This window comes from Ranitomeya variabilis, chromosome 3 (genome assembly GCF_051348905.1).
Source record: "Ranitomeya variabilis isolate aRanVar5 chromosome 3, aRanVar5.hap1, whole genome shotgun sequence".
Lineage (NCBI taxonomy): Eukaryota > Metazoa > Chordata > Amphibia > Anura > Dendrobatidae > Ranitomeya > Ranitomeya variabilis.
The window spans coordinates 52,285,665-52,307,668 of NC_135234.1; the positions used below are offsets into that span (position 1 = coordinate 52,285,665).

General features: G+C 44.6%; 1 protein-coding gene across 1 annotated transcript in view; it reads left to right on the forward strand.

The window, feature by feature from the left end:
* The first annotated feature begins 301 nt into the window (after positions 1-301).
* Positions 302-22,004, forward strand: part of SAMSN1 (SAM domain, SH3 domain and nuclear localization signals 1) — a 166,781-nt gene continuing 145,078 nt past the window's right edge. Inside the window, exons 1-2 of the mRNA XM_077294039.1 lie at positions 302-483; positions 2,323-2,454. Of these exons, the coding sequence (XP_077150154.1) occupies positions 460-483; positions 2,323-2,454 (156 nt within the window). The 5' untranslated portion in view covers positions 302-459. The remainder of the gene's footprint in view (positions 484-2,322; positions 2,455-22,004) is intronic.

The window sequence follows — 22,004 nt, forward strand, 5'->3', positions numbered from 1 at the left end:
TAAATATTTTGATAAAATTCTGAAATTGCTACTTAATTATTTGAGGCAGCATTTCTGTGAAATCTCAAGTAACAGATTGTGATAACCCAAATGCTACATTTGACAACCAGAGCCTCTGACGAATTGCATCTGTACCCGTAAAATCCGTAACAATTAATTATTTCGATTGTGTGTGTGTGCTGACCTGACGATAACATTATTTGTGAGCACTTTCCATCTCTTTTTCTCTCTAGCGATTATCGTCTTGATGGGAACGCTGTCTCTTTTATTCGCAGAATGGCAGCCTGTCTCATTTAATAATGGCCTCTGAGTCCCATGGATTACTGCAGGGATTTTATCTTGCTGTAATCTCTAGGAAGAAATATACAAACAGCTGGGAGGACAGGACAGATCAGCATTCTTCCATTGGAACACTGAGGAATACAACTTTTCAGGACCGAACTTAACCCACAAACCGGGATGAATCTCTTCTGTTTCTCGCTGGTAAGTGTCACATTCACTCTAGGCTGGTGGAACCAGCGATATCTATAACCCCCAAGATATATCGTACGAGTAAATAACGATCAACAATAATCATCCCATCTAATTACTGCTCCTAAATATGGAATATAAGGTTTCTATGACCCAGCCAAAATTCTCTTTTTCTATATTTATCCAAATATTTAATCCAGAATTTGTAACTGTTTCTCATCACAATTCGGTTCTATCAGTTCATAAGTGATCACAATATTTATTGTTTAATAATACTGAAATATGTTCACAACTAATGGGACTAATGTATGGAAGGATCACTGGACAGATAAATCTGCTTTAAAAACGGCACATATACTAGCTCCATATCCACAAATGTAGATTTTATTTTATTCTATCATGGTCTTTTATAAAATGGGTACATTGTATTTGGGATTTTTCTAAACAAAGCATCGCAGGTGAGGCTATAAGTTGGTTTTGCTTCTATGCGTAAAAGATGAGTCCTTTATATATAACCCGGACACGTGGAGGAATCAGAGAAAGCTGAGTGGTCTCATATCCCTCCTACAATAATAATATGTGCAATTTTGGATATACATCTTTTTTTTTTTTTACATATAATCCCATTCTGCGATGTATTTATTATTCCTTTATCTGAAATCTTGCTGGTCAACATTTTTAAGGACACGCAGAATTCTTGCTTTCTGACTTTAAAGTAACCTTAATTAAAGAGAATTTGTCACCAGAGTTCACAATATAAACTGTGCACATTATTACGGTAAATAGATTTCTTAGACTTGATAAGTACCTGATGTACTTACTATGAAAATTTGTGATAGAATTGGCGGTGTAACTCCTTTGTGAAAGTTTTTAATATTTAAATAAGCATTTTATCAGCCCGGCTCTAATAATATCAGGATTATGCAGCCGTTTCTGAAAAGGATTTTCAAAGTAAGTACACCAGCCTTGTCAGGTTTAAAACATCTGTTTGTTAACGTATGCAGTTTGTGGGTGTGAAATGTGTTGATTGATCTGCTTTAATATTACAGTATATACATTTCCACTCAAAAACATAGGAAAATTGACTTTTTGGTTTTTTAGTTAAAGCAGCGCTAGTTCACTTGAATTGTCCCCCGATAATGTGTTGCTGGGCAACTCTTAACCCTCTCTTCATAATGTCAATGCATCGATGATCAATTATGTATTTGCGCTAATTAATTGTACACATTCAAAAAATTGTTTATTTATTTTCACTATTTACATGTTAATAAAAAAAACTACCTAGTGAAAAATTCTTTAGGACACATTCACATGTTCAATATTTGGTCAGGATTTTACATCAGTATCTGTAAACCAAATCCAGGAGTGGGTGATAAATGCGGAAGTGGTGACGTGTTTCTATTATACTTTTCTTCTGTTCCTCTCCTGGTTTTGGCTTACAAATACTGATGTAGAATACTGACCAAACACTGACCGTGTGAACGTGGCCTAACCCACATAGTATTGCACCACCTGGTGTTTAAGATGTATAGCAATGTGTGCGCCTATCTCACGAGTGTTGGTGGACGCACGTGTTCAGTCTCTCCCCCCACTGTCTACTCTTTGTACAATGATCTTATGTTCACTACAGAGCAGACAAAAGACATATAGGGACCAATATTATTACATAGAGAGAAGGAGACTGATTCTGTCCAGTAATACCAAGGGAGACACATGGAAGCAACACTAATGAGTAACTCGTATTTTTTGCTAAAAAAAACAAAAAACCCTATAATAACAGCCTTTGAGGACTTGTAGTTGAAAATTATTCATGGGGGAACACCATTAATGTTTGTGACTTGATTTTTTCAGGAGGGGTCCATGGACAGTCTGTATGAGGCGGTAGAGAATATACAAGAAACAACCAGGAACCATGACAACAGGGCGAGCACGCCACCTTGTACCTTCACAAAGAACGTAGCACATGAGAGATCATACTCCATGGTGAGCTGTACATTGTTTATACAACTAAATGTCATTGGCACATATCACACTGGACAATTGTCCAGGAACAGCCATGAGGCTCCTGGAAAAGAGTAAAGGTTGAGGTGTCCTGGGCTTCTGTAGGCATTGGCAAATCTCCCGAATGACACCTGACCCTCTCCAAAAACAGCATTTCAAGAAACGTTCCTGTCTTGCCTGATGCTAGTATTCTCTCCTGTGAGACGGAGGCCCGGCATCTAATCGCTCTTTGTGGGCGGCAAACAGGTCATGAATGTGGCTGGGAACAGTCATGGGGGAGGGACGTCAAAAAGGGGCATGGTTGAGTAGAAGATATCAGTGCTGCAAACATCAAACACATGGAACTTGCCAGCCGATGCAGTCAATGCATTTTGGTGGCTCAGACAAACGTTTCAGTAAAGGCGAGGAGATATGTCGGCTTTGGTATCGCCTATCTCCACCAAAGGCAGCTCTTAAGTAATGACGTGTCTGGTGCTGCAGACATTTGATCATCGGTAGGTCTAAATTTGTGACTTCCATTGTGAAAATTGTGATATATGTGAAAAAAGTAATAATCTAGAAGGGAACTCACAGCATCCACACTATGGTGGCCTCATCTTCTATGTTGGCATCAGACAAAGATCTTTGTTGGCATCAGACAAAGATCAGATGAAAACTGATTCAGAGAATATGGTACATGCAGCTAATTTATGAGCGGACCACTGTGCCCTTTTTAATAAGCGAGCTTCAAATTATGACCCTGACTCCAAATATACATTTACTGTTTTCTTTAAGGTATAACCGCACTTTCAAGAGACGTCATAGTAGTGACATGTGAGAAGTTTTGATTATTAGGGGTCTGGCTGCTCAGCGCCCCAACAATCACTGAAATAAGGGGGCAGGAGCCCTAAGCAGACCACTATTTTCCTTGGATTAGTGACGATAGCTGAAGATGAGGCCATAGAAAGTCTAAGAGATGGTCTCCAGGCATCTCCATCTAACTGAGGAGAGCAACTCTCAACTTAGCATTTCGGCACCATTGTTTTAGCACCCAGACCTCCACTGATTAAAATTTCTGATATGTCACTATGAAATAACCAATGTCTAATACTTTTAACTATATTTTATATAAAACATAGTAAGTCCTAAATGATTACAGCCCAAGCATTTCCTTCCGGGTATCATAGTCTTCCCTAGTTCATACTGATGGTAGACTGGATCTGGACCTGGATCTGTACATCATAAGCTTTTTGTCATGATCCAGATCGGATTTTGGGTCTTTTCTCTCCTTTCCCGGTCTGGTCATGTCAGGGGTTAACTTTCACAGCCTTGTTCCCGTGTCAGGTTTGCTATATATCTGTGCTGCTCCCTGTATTCAGTGCCAGTTATATTTCCTGCCTACAGCGTGTGTAGCTGGCTCTGGTGAGACCCTGATTTGTCCTGCTGCGTTTAGCCTTCTTTGCCTGTGTCTGTTCATTCCTCTCTTTCTACCCCAACTCTGTGTGTTCCTGTGTGTTTGGATTCCCCGGTTCTCGACTCTGCTTTGGCTCTGACCTGATTCTGCCTCTTCCCTCTGATACTTCTGGTACGGACCGTCACTGACCTTTGGCACTCCTCTGACACTGTGTTTGGGATTTCCCTTGGTACTACGCTACTCTCTGATATTGACCCGGCTTGTCTGACTTTTCTGCTGCCACCTGGTGGTAGCCTCACTGCAGTTCTGCTGTCTGCTCTGAGCAGGTCTTTCAGACCTCTTTCCACTCTGCTGCCATCTAGCGGAGTTTGCATTTACCTGCAGTGCTGCAGCGTGACATTTTTCCGTTATCATTTTACACACAGAATCCATCATCAATACAGTCTAACGGATTATTTGTAAATCTACATATAGGAAATAAACCCTTGTGTCAAGTGATTGGCTCCAAACTCCAACTTGGTTATCTTCTTCTGAACCCTTGAGGCCCATTATTGTGCCAGTGGCTAGCTCCACTAAAGGATCCTTTACTCTTTTAGTGGGCCAGTCCTACACTGGATTAAAACAGATTTGCCAAATACCATAAATGTCTTAGACGTGATGAGGCTGTTGTAATTACTTTCAAAATTCATTTCAGAATGATAGTATTATTCTGGTGGTCTATCTAAAGCAGAGGTGTGGAACCATTTTTTCTGCAAAGGGCCTTTGGGGGCCGTACATATCATGCTCTAACTCCCCCCACAAAGTAGGCCCTGACGCTGGCACTGTACATTGTACATGCTTCTGCTTTACTCTGTGAACACTGCATGTACGTTCTCACAAAGCAAGAAGAAAGTAAAGAGTTGGTGGCTGGCAAAACACAGCTGCCAGCTCAAGCACTGCAGTCCCAGGAATCTTCCTGGGGACTGGATAAAAGGTCATAAAAGGTAATCAAGGGCCGTAAATGGCCTGTGGGTCTAAGGTTTCCCACCCCTGATCTAAAGGGTGGTAGAGCTCATGGGTCCAAGTGTATTCAGTTTCCACCCACCCAGCCTGATTGACAGCTGCAGCTTATACCGAGCTGTGTGAGATTTCAGAAGCAGCAGGGAGGAGGGCACTGAGGAGCTGTCAATCAGGCTGGGTGGGCAGAGATTGAGCTTACACTTTCACAAAGTATTATAAAGACATTCTGATGTGTGGATTTTAAAAGAAATTACACCAGACTAATCAGGTCTACGAGAGCTCTTTAATAAAACATGCAGTTTGTATTGAGAAATCTGGTGACAGATCCACTTTAAACAAAGGATTAGTTTGATATGCATGAAGTTAATTGGCTGTAAGTAATTATTCTGCTGATTGGTTGCTCAGTGCTGTGACTTCCTGCTGCGTTCAAGGCAGAGAGAGCCGCCACAGTTAAGTTTCGGAAAGACGTTTGACAACACGATGTAAAACATAAAGCTAAGCAAATTGTATGTCCCCTAGAAATTACAAGATTTTTTTTCTGGAACCATTTTTATGATGATGACCCCTTTTTATTGAATATAATAGAAAACTAACAAATGCTTTCCTGTCCTCATGTGCAGTCTGCAGTATTGTCTGGGAAGGAGATTAAAGCTGATCAGTAGATGTAGACATCCTACGTATAATCTGTAAATACCTTACACTACATAAGCATGGAGGAAAGTCTTCCTTCTGTGATTATTATAGCTGCAGTCTGGAAGAACAGCCACGAAATATAAACAGTCATAAAAACGAAACAAACTCTTGGAAGCTTGGAACTAATGAACAAACTCTCCGGTAATTACACCCCGGCATTGGATAGGGGCAATTAGTTTTTACTGAGCTCAGTTTTCTTTTTTTTGCAGTAGGATTTTTAATGAGCTACTGTAAAGTCTGAAGCAATATGAACATGGGAGATAAACTGTCTTTTCATGTAAGAAAGTGTGAGTAATGAAATGGAAAATAAAGAAATCTTTATTACTTCTCGGCACTTTATTATAATCACACAACAAATCAATAATCAATTAGGTCTGTCTGAGCGGAAAATGTTCAGATGCAAATTTATGTAAAATATGTAATCAACTACAACTGAGATGATCTAAAACCCAGAGCGCAGACCAGTCTGAATTTACCGTACTTATTTCCCATTGACTTAAATGCAGAATGAAACTGCAGAAGGCATACAACTTGTAAAATCTAGTTACCAAGGATCAAGTTGGATTTACAGAATTAGGTCTAACATTCGAAGTTATACCTATCCAAAGGATACTTGACTGATGGGAATCTGATCGCGATGGTCCTCACCGATTCTTAAAATGGGGCTCTGAGATGCCACATCGCGATAGAATGGTGACCATTAACGCACCTCACCACTGTGGTCATTGCCTCAGAGATTGGGCCCTTTCTTGTAGTCCCATAGACGATGTTTGTGTGGCCATCATTTCATTTTGATGGCTCATTTCAGAGCCCGATCCTCAAAATCAGTAAGGGTTCCTCCAAACGACATTAAAGCAAACCATACAGGTGCTACTGGGCCCCTCGAGAGACAGAGTTGGCCTGCCATATCAATTTGCTCCTCATTTTAATGAGCGGCGAGGTCCTTACAGGTATGTGATCTCCTTAAGTCAAGAACATGGAATGAGGACACCATGTCTCCTGTCCTAGGAAGTTAGAGATATGTTGGCGTCAAGCAGCATCTGAAAGGGGTCTTATTTCTATGAGGTATGGAAGTCATCCTATGTGTGGTATGGTCACCGGAGAATACTTTCTAATGCACAAGAGGTTGAAAATGCAACTCAGAGGCCATTAATGTCCAAGAATTGGCACTATTGCCAAGGCGGCCTTTTAATGTCCATCAGTCAATTGGAAATACTGCTATATTGTCCATTAAATCATGTGAGCAAGAAGACGCCTCAATCAATCTGCGGGCGTCAGGTCATTACCGTTCTTGTTACATTTCATCAGTACTTTTGGATCAAATGCCTGTGAGCTGGAAATGTGTTTACATCAGAACAGAAAATGTACGATGTGTCATAGATGACATTTATATTGCGACGTCCTTGTACTTATAAACTGTCCAAGCACAACTGATGGGAAATGACGGGAAATGACTTCAATCCAGTATTGGTTGGAATTGATATGTGCCATATTTTCCATACAGTATAGGTATGTATATTTATCTGCATTATCGTACAGTCATTGAAAACTAAAGAACTTAGAAAACCAGTAAATACTAGAATACTAGTAAATGTAAAAAATATAAATATATACTGTAACTCAAAATATGCAAGTATAACATTTTGCAACCTAATTCTCTTTGCTCGGTCTTCTGGTACTGAGCAATTACACAATGTATTTTACTTTTGTACTGTAAAGGAAATACTTTTTAGACCGTCTGGATTGTTCTAAACCAGAATTTAGGTCCCTTCACATGTCCATGTTTGCAGTACGTGGGGCATCTGTTTTTTTCACAAATGCCATACATACACATTGTAACTTATGCTTCTGTGCACATGTCCATTTTTTACACTATCTGTTCATGTAATTCACACGGAGATACATCTGTTTTTCACTGGCAGCACGGATGACAAGGGTCAATACAAGTCTATGGGTCTGTGTAAAACATGTACAGCACACGTACAGATGCACCGTATATACTTGTGTACAAGCTGAGTTTTTCAGCACATTTTTGGTGCTGAAAATGCCCCCCCTTGGCATATACACGAGAGACGGTACAGAAAGCTGGCGGGGAGGGGGGGCTGCAAAGCAGCGGGTGCCAGGAGCCGGCGCACACATCATACTCACCTACCTGCGCTCCCTCGGTGCTGGCACTGCATCTCGTTCTGGCCACCCGCGCCTGCCTGCAGCTCTGCGGTCACATGGTACCACTCATTAAGGTGATGAATATAGACGCGTCTCCACTCCCATAGGGGAGGAGCGCATATTCATGGCATGCATACCAGGACAGGGAAGGGGGAGGCATTCATACTAGGATAGGGACAGTGGAAGGCATGCATACAGGGACCGAACGGGGGATGCATTCATACCAGGACAGGGATGAGGGGACAATGCATACCCGGCATATACTCGAGTCTATAAGCTTACCCAGTTTTCTGTGGCAAAAGTAGGTGCCTCGGCTTATACTCGGGTCGGCTTATACTCGAGTATATACTGTATATTGCAAAGTATTGGAGAAGCTTTGTAATTTATTTTTCTTTTGCCATACCGGAAAACACTGATGGCACACTGATGACACAGTGACAACACACTGATAGCATATTGATGGCACACTGATGACAAACTGATGGCACACTGATGATACATTGATGGCACACTGATGACACACTGATGGCACACCGATGACACTGAGTCGCCCCACGGGCCAGGGGTCACTCGGTACCAGGTCACCAGGTACTTCACAGGGGGATGTCACGGTGGCTGCGACCCGGTCCATGGCCCAGGGCGCCCATGTAAAAGGGAAAGGTCTATAAAGGGATAGAGTTTATGTTCGTGACGCCACCTGTGGTATTCGGTCAGGATGACCGACGCTGCTTTAAGGGGTCCGCTGGGGTGATGTTATGGCAGCTAGATGGTATACCTTCCCACAGGTGAAGTATATCCCCAGGGCTCCCAGTGTGTAGATGGTGATATAGTGAGAGGTGCAAAGAAGAACGAGGACACGAGGTTGCAGTCTCTTTACCTTTACTGAAGACTTCAGCATCCACAGTCCAGAGCACCAGATCACAGGGCAGGCAGACAAGTCCGGGCAGTCCAGAGACAATCGAATTCCCCTGGGTAAGTCAGGTGGGAGCCTAAAACTCTGCGCTTTCTGTCTCTAAGTCCCTGCTGCCACTGAGTGTCTCAACAAGATCTTTAATCATTCTGCTGTCCTAGGACAGATACCTGTATGGAAGGCAGCTCGGGCCGTGTGAACTGGGGTCTGTTCTCGGTGACTCCAGGCTCCTAGGTGCTGCTGTGCCACAGGTAATTATGGGCAAAGTTCTTGTAGAACAATACCCTTCGGTTCTGTTCTGTGTTTTATAATCCACAAAAGCCTCGGGCTCCCGGTACCCGGATTCTTGCGCTGATACTCTTCAGAGGCCTGCTTGTGACCTCTTGGAGCTTTCATCCTCCTCTGTGCTCCACTCCTGTCTGTCCTCGCACACAGACTTCTGCTACAAACTGAGCTGTCTCCGCCTCCAAACCAAGATCTTTATTCAGGGAAGCTGCCCTAAAACAGGGCTTGGAGCTCCCCCTCCTGGTCTAGAAGTAGAAGGTGTTGTGTGTGTGTAAACCTACCAAAATAAATCTCACTTGTCTCCAGACATAGCACTATCCTCCCCGTGAGAAATACAGCACTACTGTGGTACCCGAACTCCTGGGGTGCCACATTTCCCCCCCCCCCCCCCCGTTAAATCCAGTACTCCTGGACAGGGAAAAGAGAATAACAAAATACAAGTTAAATAATGCAAACAATTTTGACAAACATTTGAACAATAATTACCTTTGGCTTCCCTTTATGGGAGGTAAGGACACTTGAACGTTGCAAAAACAAGTCTGTAAAAGTACATCTGGTATTGTCTTTGGTCAGATGAACCAAACAAGGTTCTACCCACGCCACAAATGGGCAGAACCAGTGTTCACCATGAGGATGCCAAATTATTTACAATGAAAGTTTTTGGGTAAGCATTGTCCATTACCTCAATGTCCATTTTAAACCTGTAACAAAGATAAGCAAGAAATTCAAACAGATAACAGTAATTATTGACATTTCTAGTCCTTGTAATGACTTGGGATTTGACTCTTGGTGCTACGTGTAGACCTGCGCAGTACAGGGATTGCTAGTGACCTGACAGGATTCACTGTTCTCGCTACCACTGGTATAGTGCACTGTCTTTTGGCTACACTTCTGGTGAGTCTACGTAGCACGGCTATACTGGACCTTCTGGGACTACTTCTACTTACTGTAGGCATGGCAGATTCACCAATAGCAGAGGGTGGATTTTCTGGTTCCACTGCTTGGGTGACACTGTCTGCTTGAACCTGTTGGTGCAGAGTCTCTTCAGGTTCTGGATGGTTCTGAGTCGCTTCTTCTTGTGTTTCCGGCTGGGGAAATGTTAAGACTGGTATCACTATGGCCTGATGTACTTGAGTCCAAGACTGGGGGAAATCTCCAAGAACAGTGTGAATTTTCTTTTCCTCTATTTCCTTAGGTGGAGATGTTCCTGGGTCTTTTTCTCTGTTCCTCAATTTATCAGGGCATACGTTGAGATGGTTTCTGGATACTGCCATCGAAGTTTCTCCTCCATCTTTACTGATAAGGCAGACTTTCATGTTGTCGAAGTTTGAAGGCAGGATAGCATACGGTTCCGCTTCCCATTGGTCATCAAGTTTGTCTAATCTCCTTTTACGCTTGAGCACTTGTTCACCTGGTGACAAGGGACTTGCAGGAGCATGTTGGTTAAAGTCTCTTTCTTGCTTTTGTCTGGCTTGTGCTAAACTTCTCTCTACGCATTCTTGCACTTGGCGGTACTTTTCTTTTCTCTCAGTTTCCCAATCTGTATCTGGTGAGATATCTTCTGGGGTTAAGATTCCCATGTCTAGATCGACAGGTAGTTGACTGGACCTTCCCCTCATTAAGTATGCTGGCGTATAGTTGGTGGAATTTACTGGGACATGGTTGTATAAGTCTACCAAGTCTGGTAACTTTTCTGGCCATAAGTTCCTTTCGTGTGAAGGCAATGTCTTCAGGAGATCAATCACTATCTGATTCATTTTCTCACACATTCCATTTGTTTGTGGGTGATACGGAGTTGTTCTGATCTTTTTACATCCGTACAGGTGGCAGAATTCCTGGAATACCTCCACTTCAACGGCTGGACCTTGGTCAGTGAGCACCTTCTCAGGGTATCCATGGGGTCTACAGAAGTACTGTTGGAAGGCTTGGGCTGCTGTCTTGGCTGTCTGATCCTTGACAGGTGCAACCACCAGGAATCTGGAGTAGTGATCCACAATAGTCAAAGCGTAGACATAGCCTGACCGGCTTGGGGTTAGCTATACATGGTCTAAGGCCACCAATTCAAGTGGCTTTTTGGTGACTATGGGCTGTAGGGGAGCCCTTTGGCTGTCACGGTCCTTTCTGCGCAGACTACATGGGCCACACTCACGGCACCACTTTTCGATGGTTTTCCTCATGCAAGGCCAGTAGAATCTTCCATGTAACAGGATCTCCAATTTCTTCCATCCAAAGTGTCCTGCTCCATCGTGGTACGCATATAGAACCATGGGCACATCTTGTCGTGGGACCACTATCTGCCAGACTAGCTCATGTGTGCGTGGATCAATGTTTCTTCTGCAGTTTACCATCGTAGATGTTTAGATTGCCTTTTTCCTTCCAGTTTCTTGTGGATCAACTGGACCAGGGTGCGAGTCTGCTTGTGTCAGCAGTTCTCTCACCAGACGGATTGCGGGGTCGCTATCCTGTGTCTCCGCCCATCCATGGTGGGGCAACAGATTCAGCATGGTTCTGCGTTTGTTTTTCCGCCTGTTTCTCACCTAATGAGAGAACTGAGTCGCTCCAGGGCGATGGAACGCTGGCAGCTCTACTTCTTCAAGCAAGTTCTTCTGGATCCTCTCCCACGTCTGGTAGGTTGGGCATTCTGGACAATGCATCTGAGTTGGCATTCTTGTGCCCTGCACGGTATTTGATGGTGAAGTCGTAATTGGACAACCAAGCCATCCATCGCTGCTCCAGAGCATCGAGTTTTGCAGTTTCTAAGTGGAACAGCAGGTTGTTATCCGTGTAGACTGTAAATTTTGCAGAGGCTAGATAATGTTTAAATCTCTCTGTCAAGGCCCAGACGATGGCGAGGAATTCCAGCTTGGAGGAACTGTAGTTCTCGGGGTTCCTTTCTGTGGGGCGCAGCCTCCTGCTGGCGTACGCAATTACTCTCTCTTTGCCTTTTTGTATATGGGACAGTACTGCTCCCAATCCCACGTTGCTGGCATCTGTGTACAGCACAAACGGTTGGTCGTATTCTGGGTAGGACAGTACTTCTTCTCCTGTGAGAGCCAACTTCAATCGAGTGAAGGATCTCTCCAGCCCGTTGTCCCAGTCAAATGGGGTATTCCTACCCTTGGTTTTCTTGGATTGGCCCACTAGCAGGTCTTGCAGTGGTGCGGCTATCTTAGTGAAGTCTTTCACAAATCTTCGGAAATAGCTTACCAACCCGAGGAACTGTCAGACTTCACGGAGGTTACTGGGTTTTGGCCAGTTCTTGATGACAGTGACCTTGTCTGGATCTGGGGCCACTCCTTCTGAGCTCACCACATGGCCCAGGTATTGCACTTTGGATTTCAACAGATGACATTTTGAGGGTTTTACCTTCAAGCCAAAGTTGGACAGGGCTTCAAACACCTCTGCCAGGTGTTTCAGATGATCCTCATACGTCTTGGAGAATACAATGATGTCGTCCAGGTACAACAAGACAGTTTCAAAGTTCTTGTGTCCAAGACAGCATTCCATCATCCTCTGAAACATACCTGGGGCGTTGCACAGTCCAAACGGCATGCAATTGAACTCGGAGAGACCCATCAGTGTTGTGAGGGCTGTCTTGTAGAACAATACCCTCTGGTTCTGTTCTGTTCTGTGTTTTATAATCCACAAAAGCCTCGGGCTCCCGGTACCCGGATTCTTGCGCTGATACTCTTCAGAGGCCTGCTTGTGGCCTCTTGGAGCTTTAATTCTCCTCTGTGCTCCACTCCTGTCTGTCCTCGCACACAGACTTCTGCTACAAACCGAGCTCTCTCCGCCAAGATCTTTATTCAGGGAAGCTGCCCTAAAACAGGGCTTGGAGCTCCCCCTCCTGGCCTGGAAGTAGAAGGTGTTGTGTGTGTGTAAACCTACCAAAAGAAATCTCACTTGTCTCCGGGCATAGCACTATCCTCCCCTTGAGAAAGACAGCACTACTGTGGTACCCAAACTCCTGGGGTGCCACAACACACTGATGACACAATGATGACACATTTATAACACATTGATGACACATTGATGACACACTGATAGCATACTGATGACACACTGATGATACATTGCTGACACACTGATGATACATTGCTGACACACTGATGACACACTGATGGTACACTGATGGCACACTGATCGCACATTGATAACACACTGATGGTACACTGATGGCACACTGATCGCACATTGATAACACACTGATGACACAGTGATGATACATTGCTGACACACTGATGATACATTGCTGACACACTGATGGCACACTCATAACACAGTAATGGCATACTGACACATTGATAACACACTGATGGCACACTGACGCATTGATAACACACTGATGGCACACTGATGATACATTGCTGACACACTGATGACACACTGATGGCACATTCATAACACACTGATGACACACTGATGACACACTCATAACACTTTGATGACACACTGATGACACACTGATGACACACTGATGGCACACCGATGACACTGAGTCGCCCCACGGGCCAGGGGTCACTCGGTACCAGGTCCGGTACTTCACAGGGGGATCTCACGGTGGCTGCACCTAGTCCGTGGCCCAGGGCACCCATGTAAAAGGGAAAGGTCTTTAAAGGGATAGAGTTTATGTTCGTGACGCCACCTGTGGTATTCGGTCAGGATGACCGACGCTGCTTTAAGGGGTCCGCTGGGGTGATGTTATGGCAGCTAAATGGTATAACTTCCCACAGGTGAAGTATATCCCCAGGGCTCCCGGTGTGTAGATGGTGATATAGTGAGAGGTGCAGAGAAGAACGAGGACACGAGGTTGCAGTCTCTTTACCTTTACTGAAGACTTCAGCATCCACAGTCCAGAGCACCAGATCACAGGGCAGGCAGACAAGTCCGGGCAGTATAGAGACAAGCGAGTTCCCCTGAATAAGTCAGGTGGGAGCCTACCACTCTGTGCTTTCTGTCTCTAAGTCCCTGCTGCCACTGAGTGTCTCAACAAGATCTTTAATCATTCTGCTGTCCTAGGACAGGTACCTGTATAGCAGGCAGCTCGGGCCGTGTGAACTGGGGTCTGTACTCGGTGACTCCAGGCTCCTATTTCCTGCTGTGCCACAGTTAATTATGGGCAAAGTCCTTTTAGAACAATACCCTCCGGTTCTGTTCTGTGTTTCATAATCCACAAAAGCCTCGGGCTCCCGGTACCCGGATTCTTGCGCTGATACTCTTCAGAGGCCTGCTTGTGGCCTCTTGGAGCTTTCATTCTCCTCTGTGCTCCACTCCTGTCTGTCCTCACACACAGACTTCTGCTACAAACTGAGCTCTCTCCGCCTCCAAACCAAGATCTTTATTCAGGGAAGCTGCCCTAAAACAGGGCTTGGAGCTCTCCTCCTGGCCTGGAAGTAGAAGGTGTTGTGTGTGTGTAAACCTACCAAAAGAAATCTCACTTGTCTCCAGACATAGCACTATCCTCCCCGTGAGAAAGACAGCACTACTTTGGTACCCGAACTCCTGGGGTGCCACAACACACTGATGACACATTCATAACACATTGATGACACACTGATAGCATACTGATGACACACTGATGATACATTGCTGACACACTGATGGCACATTGATGGCATACTGACACATTGATAACACACTGATGGCACACTGACACATTGATAACACACTGATGGCACACTCATAACACATTGATGGCACACTGATGATACATTGCTGACACACTGATGACACATTCATAACACACTGATGACACATTGATAACACACTGATGGCACACTTATAACACATTGCTGGCACACTGATGACACACTCATAACACACTGATGGCACACTCATAACACACTGATGGCACACTCATAACACACTGATGGCACACTCATAACACACTGATGGCACACTCATAACACACTGATGGCACACTGATGACACACCGATGGCACACTCATAACACACTGATGGCACACTCATAACACACTGATGGCACACTGATGACACACTCATAACACATTGATGACACACCGATGGCACACTCATAACACACTGATGGCACACTGATGATACCGGTACTGCTTTTTCCGTTACTGGTTTTAGACGGACGTTTGAAGATAGCCTTAAGGGAATTTGTCAGGATGATTTTAACCCATAACTAATAACCTGGCCATATAGGTCGACAACAACAATAAAAATGATACCTTTCTTACAATAATCCAACGAGCCAGTGCTAAAAATTCAAGCTTTTTATCCACATGCAAATTTTACTCTGAATACATTGATATTCCCCAATTGTACTTCTGGTCTAATTTCATGAGGCTTCAAAGGTTAATCATAACTACAAGACATGTATCGGTTTTATACACTTCTCAACTATGAAATTGCAAATTTAAGTAGGGAAACTTGTGGAACTATGGAAATAACAGTATCGATAGACATATTAATGACCTGCAAATAACAAAAACATGGAAACTGTAACATCTGTGCTGATTTGTGTCTCCTTTGTTTCCGTTTTGTTCGCTGGGCAGCGGCGCGCCTATTTTGCAGGCAATGTATGACGTTGGTCCTGCTATTCTTTCTGGGACTTTTGGTGTTGCCTAATAACAGAGATGTGTGGTTAAATTTGGTCTGGTTTTGATCACTCCTTCGGGGCTGTCAGCTATTTAAACCCCTCAGGCTCTGACTTCCACTGCCAGTAAATAGTTCTGCTTCCCTGGTCTATAGCTCTGTTCTATGCACCTGTTGTGTCACCTAGATTGATTCCATTCTCTACCTGACATGACCTTTTGGTATCGACTCTGCATAATGAAGATTCTTGCCGCCAGCTTCTTGTCCAAGGCCAGGGGTCCTTGTGTAAGTCCAGATTCCTGTACAAGGGTTAAAGAGTGAAAGCCAGGGCAACCACTGGGATCTGGTAAATGGCTTCTGCTAAGCCTGTCCAAGGAAGCTCTAATTAACAGCTGTCAGGTTTCAAATAGCAGTGTTATAGAGAAAGATTGACTAGACCACAAATTATGGATCCCCTTCAAATGGTGGTGGATCAAATGCAAGTCCTGACCATTTAGTCCAAGGTCATGCAGGGTGGTTTCAGCATTATGAAACCACTCAGGCCCAAGCCCCTGCAGCATCGCCTTTCACACTTTCTGAACTCAAGGGTAACCTACCTGACCAATTTTAAGGTGACCATGAGAATATTTTTTCCTTTAAGAAAATCTGTTGTCTGTATATCAGGCTCGTCATCATCTGTTTCTGACATCCCATGTGTGGGACTCATCATTTCCTTGCTGCAGGGTCACCTCTAGGCTTGGGCCTTTTCTCTCCCCGCTGGCATCCCAGAACTCTCCACAGTCAAGTCGTTTTTTGATACCTTAGGGCAGAGGTGTCAAACTGCATTCCTCGAGGGCCGCCAACAGGTCATATTTTCAGGATTTCCTTGTATTGCACAGGTGATAATTTAATCACCTGCATAGAATGATTCCAGCACCTTGTGGAATGCTAAGGAAATCCTGAAGACATGACCTGTTGGCGGCCTTCGAGGAATGCAGTTTGACACCTCTGCCTTAGGGCATCCCTGACAAAGTAGCTTTGGCTGAAAGTAAATTAACAGCACCCCCCAGGGGTAAAGTCTGGCTGAGGGTTACTATATGGAGTTTCAGGGATGGGCTACTACTCAAATAGGAATGACCAAGGCCTTCGCTATCAGTTTCGCACAAGACTTTCTGATCACATCAAGGACATGTTAGTGCCATTCTCATCTCCTGACTCCCTTAACTTGACCATGTCTCTGGAAATCTCTCTTGATAGGCGTTTGCAAGAACACAGACAGAAGTGCACTGCTTATGCTGCACCTCGACCTAATTCTTGTGCTCCTATTACTAGAGATGGGCAGACACCTGGATGTTCGGGTCCGGTGGGCTCTGCCGAAAACTTATAAAAAATTCAGGTTCGGGTACCAGAACAGTACCCGGACACGAACTGGAACCCCATTCACGTAAATGGGGGGCCCGAACATCCAGTGCTTGCCATGCTGTCATGTGCATGACAGCACAGCAAACACTGCTTCTGATCACTGCCGGTCACACAGCCACAGTTGCCATGCTGTCAAATAACAGCGTGAGCTCTCAGCTGTGATCGGAGGTACAAAGTGTACCTCCGGTCATTGGGGTCGGCTGATGAGAGCAGTAGAGGGGTCCCCACGCCATATTTTTTATTTAAATAAATAATTTACAAAAACAGTGTGGGTCTCCCCATTTTTGACAACCAGACTTGCTAAAGCAGACAGTTGGATGTTGGTATTCTTAGGCTGGTAAGGGGCCATGGATTTTGCTCCCCCAGCCTAAAAATAGCAGCAGCCCACAAAAGGCGCATCTATTAGGTGCGCCAATTTTGATGCTTTGCCTGGCTCTTCCCACTTGCCCTGTAGTGGTGGCAAGTGGGGTTCATATTTGTGGGGTTAATGTCACCTTTGTATTGTCAGATGACAACTTCAAGCCCACGGCTTAGTAAAGGAGAGGCATCTATAAGACACTTATCCATCACTAATCCTATAGTTATATTGTAAATAAAGACACAGCCAGAATAAAGTCTTTTATTTGAAATAAAACAAAACACACTTTTCCATTTTTATTTAAAAATAACAAACACAGTTATACTCACCTAACGCCTAATTCCACTGAATCCCTCATCTCCTGTAATAAAACGAAAATAAAATACAGTATCCCTCACCTGTCTGTCCTTTTGTCCCATGCCATAATCCATGTCTGGAGGATAAATAGTTTTCAACCTGGACAGTGTCAAGATGTGACCGTCCAGGCTGAGAACCAGCAACATCAGTGACTAGCAGTAACGTAATTGAGGTTACAGCTGGTCACTGAGGCTGCGTTCCCAGCCGACAAATGAACTGCTGTGATCTCTGCACCATGTGTGGTGATACGCTACCTGAGTGTGTTGGGGAACACTCGCTTGGCAGCAGGATAAACACTTCAGGCACGATATCTCACACATATCAGTCTTATTTGGTTTATTACACATCATAAACCACATGACGTACAGTCCATTGCGTTACATTTCATGAACTTATCACGACCCACAGACTGTTCATGCAGCAGATAGGCTTCTCTGCTGTATATTATAATCCCCTTGTCCGGGGTTACCTCTCAGGAGTTCCACTCCTCATGCTGATTTCATGTCAGTCCCAGGTCCTCAACACAGACCGTCCAGGTCTACGGTCTCCATGTGCTTCCAGGACGACTCCACTCCCAGGAGTCTCCAACACTGACCATCCAGGTCTACGGTCTCCAGGTGCTTCCAGGACGACTCCACTCCCAGGTGTCTCCAACACTGACCGTCCAGGACCTACAGCACACAGGCCACTCAGTGCCAAAGCCCAACCATGTGCTATTCAGGAATTCCCAGGATTTCCTACACAGGCTTCCAGGGCCTTGCACAGGAACAAACAGCTCCTTACACAGGAACCTCACAGGAACATGTGACCCATACCTTGGTCACATTATCTACCTGTAACCACTCCCATGGGTGTGTGGCTAGTTTGACCCTCCCATCTCTCACAACTAGCCCTGCCAATCTCCCATTAGAACTATACAATTACTTGTGGGACTACAGGTCCCAGAACACAACATATCTTTAGAATGACAGTGCAGAGTGTCCTCCTCTGCGACACACATACCGGCCATTTATAATCGTGCCGGACTTTCTCTCACCAACACAGTTATACATCCAAGTGCATCCTGCAGCGCACACACAGCGCCCCCTGGCTGTAAGATTCTTCACTGCACCACATACCTCCCCCCTTTGTTCAACCCTATCGGGGATGACACATGACATAAACCTGGGTGTTGTGAATTTGCTTTTTGCTCCCTCTAGTGGTTACTAGTTTTTTGACTCTGGTTTTTCTGTCTTTCCTTTTATCCGCACCTGGGTCGTTAGTTAGGGGTGTTGCTATATAAGCTCCCTGGACCTTCAGTTCAATGCCTGGCAACGTAGTTATCAGAGCTAGTCTGCTGTGCTCTTGTCTACTGATCCTGGTTCCAGTTATATCAGCTAAGTCTGCCTTTTGCTTTTTGCTATTTGTTTTGGTTTTGTATTTTTTTCCAGCTTGTTCCAAATCTATATCCTGACCTTTGCTGGAAGCTCTAGGGGGCTGGTGTTCTCCCCCCGGACCGTTAGACGGTTCGGGGGTTCTTGAATTTCCAGTGTGGATTTTGATAGGGTTTTTGTTGACCATATAAGTTACCTTTCTTTATTCTGCTATCAGTAAGCGGGCCTCTCTGTGCTAAACCTGGTTCATTTCTGTGTTTGTCATTTCCTCTTACCTCACCGTCATTATTTGTGGGGGGCTTCTATCCAGCTTTGGGGTCCCCTTCTCTGGAGGCAAGAAAGGTCTTTGTTTTCCTCTACTAGGGGTAGCTAGATTCTCCGGCTGGCGCGTGTCATCTAGAATCAACGTAGGAATGATCCCCGGCTACTTCTAGTGTTGGCGTTAGGAGTAGATATATGGTCAACCCAGTTACCACTGCCCTATGAGCTGGATTTTTGTATTCTGCAGACTTCCACGTTCCTCTGAGACCCTCGCCATTGGGGTCATAACAGTTTGCCAGGCCAGTATTAAATGTTTAATGCATTGCAGAAGAGGGATTATAAGAAAGAAGATTCTGAGTTTTTTTTTTCTCCTTCCCCTTTACCTCAGAGTGGCTATGCTTGCTGCAGACATGAATGTCCAGACCTTGATTACAAGTGTGGACCAGCTGGCTACTCGTGTGCAGGGCATACAAGACTATGTTATCAGAAATCCTAGGTCAGAACCTAAAATACCGATTCCTGAACTGTTTTCCGGAGACAGGTTTAAGTTTAGGAATTTCGTGAATAATTGTAAATTGTTTTTGTCCCTGAGACCCTGTTCATCTGGAGATTCTGCTCAGCAAGTAAAAATTGTTATTTCGTTCTTACGGGGCGACCCTCAGGATTGGGCTTTTTCGCTGGCGCCAGGAGATCCGGCATTGGCTGATCTTGATGCGTTTTTTCTGGCGCTCGGTTTACTTTATGAGGAACCCAATCTTGAGATTCAGGCAGAAAAGGCCTTGCTGTCTATGTCTCAGGGGCAGGACGAGGCTGAAGTGTATTGCCAAAAATTTCGGAAATGGTCCGTGCTGACACATTGGAACGAGTGTGCACTGGCCGCTAATTTTAGAAATGGCCTTTCTGAAGCCATTAAGAATGTTATGGTGGGTTTTCCCATTCCCACAGGTCTGAATGATACTATGGCACTGGCTATTCAAATTGACCGGCGGTTGCGGGAGCGCAAAACCGCAAATTCCCTCATGGTGTTGTCTGAACAGACACCTAATTCGGTGCAATGTGATAGAAAAACCGCAAATTCCCTCATGGTGTTGTCTGAACAGACACCTGATTTAATGCAATGTGATAGAATCCTGACTAGAAATGAGCGGAAAATTCATAGACGCCGGAATGGCTTGTGCTACTACTGTGGTGATTCTACACATGTTATCTCAGCATGCTCTAAACGTATAGCTAAGGTTGTTAGTCCTGTCACCGTTGGTAATTTGCAACCTAAATTTATTCTGTCTGTAACTTTGATTTGCTCACTGTCATCTTATCCTGTCATGGCGTTTGTAGATTCAGGTGCTGCCCTGAGTCTCATGGATCTCTCATTTGCTAAGCGCTGTGGATTTACTCTTGAACCATTAGAAAATCCTATTCCTCTTAGGGGTATTGATGCTACACCATTGGCAGCAAATAAACCGCAGTATTGGACTCAGGTTACCATGTGCATGACTCCTGAACACCGCGAGGTGATACGTTTCCTGGTTTTACATAAAATGCATGATTTGGTCGTTTTAGGGCTGCCATGGTTACAGACCCATAATCCAGTCCTGGACTGGAAGGCTATGTCAGTCTCAAGTTGGGGCTGTCGTGGTATTCATGGGGATTCCCTGCCTGTGTCTATTGCTTCTTCTACGCCTTCGGAAGTTCCGGAGTATTTGTCTGATTATCAGGATGTCTTCAGTGAGTCTGAGTCCAGTGCACTGCCTCCTCATAGGGACTGTGACTGTGCTATAGATTTGATCCCAGGCAGTAAATTTCCTAAGGGAAGACTGTTTAATCTGTCGGTACCTGAACATACCGCTATGCGTTCATATATCAACGAGTCTCTGGAAAAAGGACATATTCGTCCGTCTTCTTCCCCTCTTGGTGCGGGATTCTTTTTTGTGGCAAAAAAGGACGGATCTTTGAGACCTTGTATTGATTATCGGCTTTTAAATAAGATCACTGTCAAATTTCAGTATCCTTTACCGCTGTTGTCTGAATTGTTTGCCCGGATTAAGGGTGCCAAGTGGTTCACCAAGATAGACCTTCGTGGTGCGTACAACCTTGTGCGCATTAAGCAAGGTGATGAATGGAAAACCGCATTCAATACGCCCGAAGGTCATTTTGAGTACTTGGTGATGCCTTTTGGGCTCTCCAATGCGCCTTCAGTTTTTCAGTCCTTTATGCATGACATTTTCCGGAAGTATCTGGATAAATTTTTGATTGTTTATCTGGATGATATTTTGGTTTTTTCTGATAATTGGGATTCGCATGTGGAGCAGGTCAGGTTCGTCTTTAAAATTTTGCGTGAAAATTCTTTGTTTGTCAAGGGCTCAAAGTGTCTCTTTGGTGTACAGAAGGTTCCCTTTTTGGGGTTCATTTTTTCCCCTTCTGCTGTGGAGATGGACCCAGTCAAGGTCCGAGCTATTCTTGATTGGACTCAGCCCTCGTCAGTTAAGAGTCTTCAGAAGTTCTTGGGCTTCGCTAACTTCTACCGTCGTTTTATCGCTAATTTTTCTAGCATTGTGAAACCTTTGACGGATATGACCAAGAAGGGCTCCGATGTAGCTAACTGGGCTCCTGCTGCCGTGGAGGCTTTCCAGGAGTTGAAACGCCGGTTTACTTCGGCGCCTGTTTTGTGCCAGCCTGACGTCTCACTTCCCTTTCAGGTTGAGGTGGATGCTTCGGAGATTGGGGCAGGGGCCGTTTTGTCGCAGAGAGGCCCTGGTTGCTCTGTTATGAAACCTT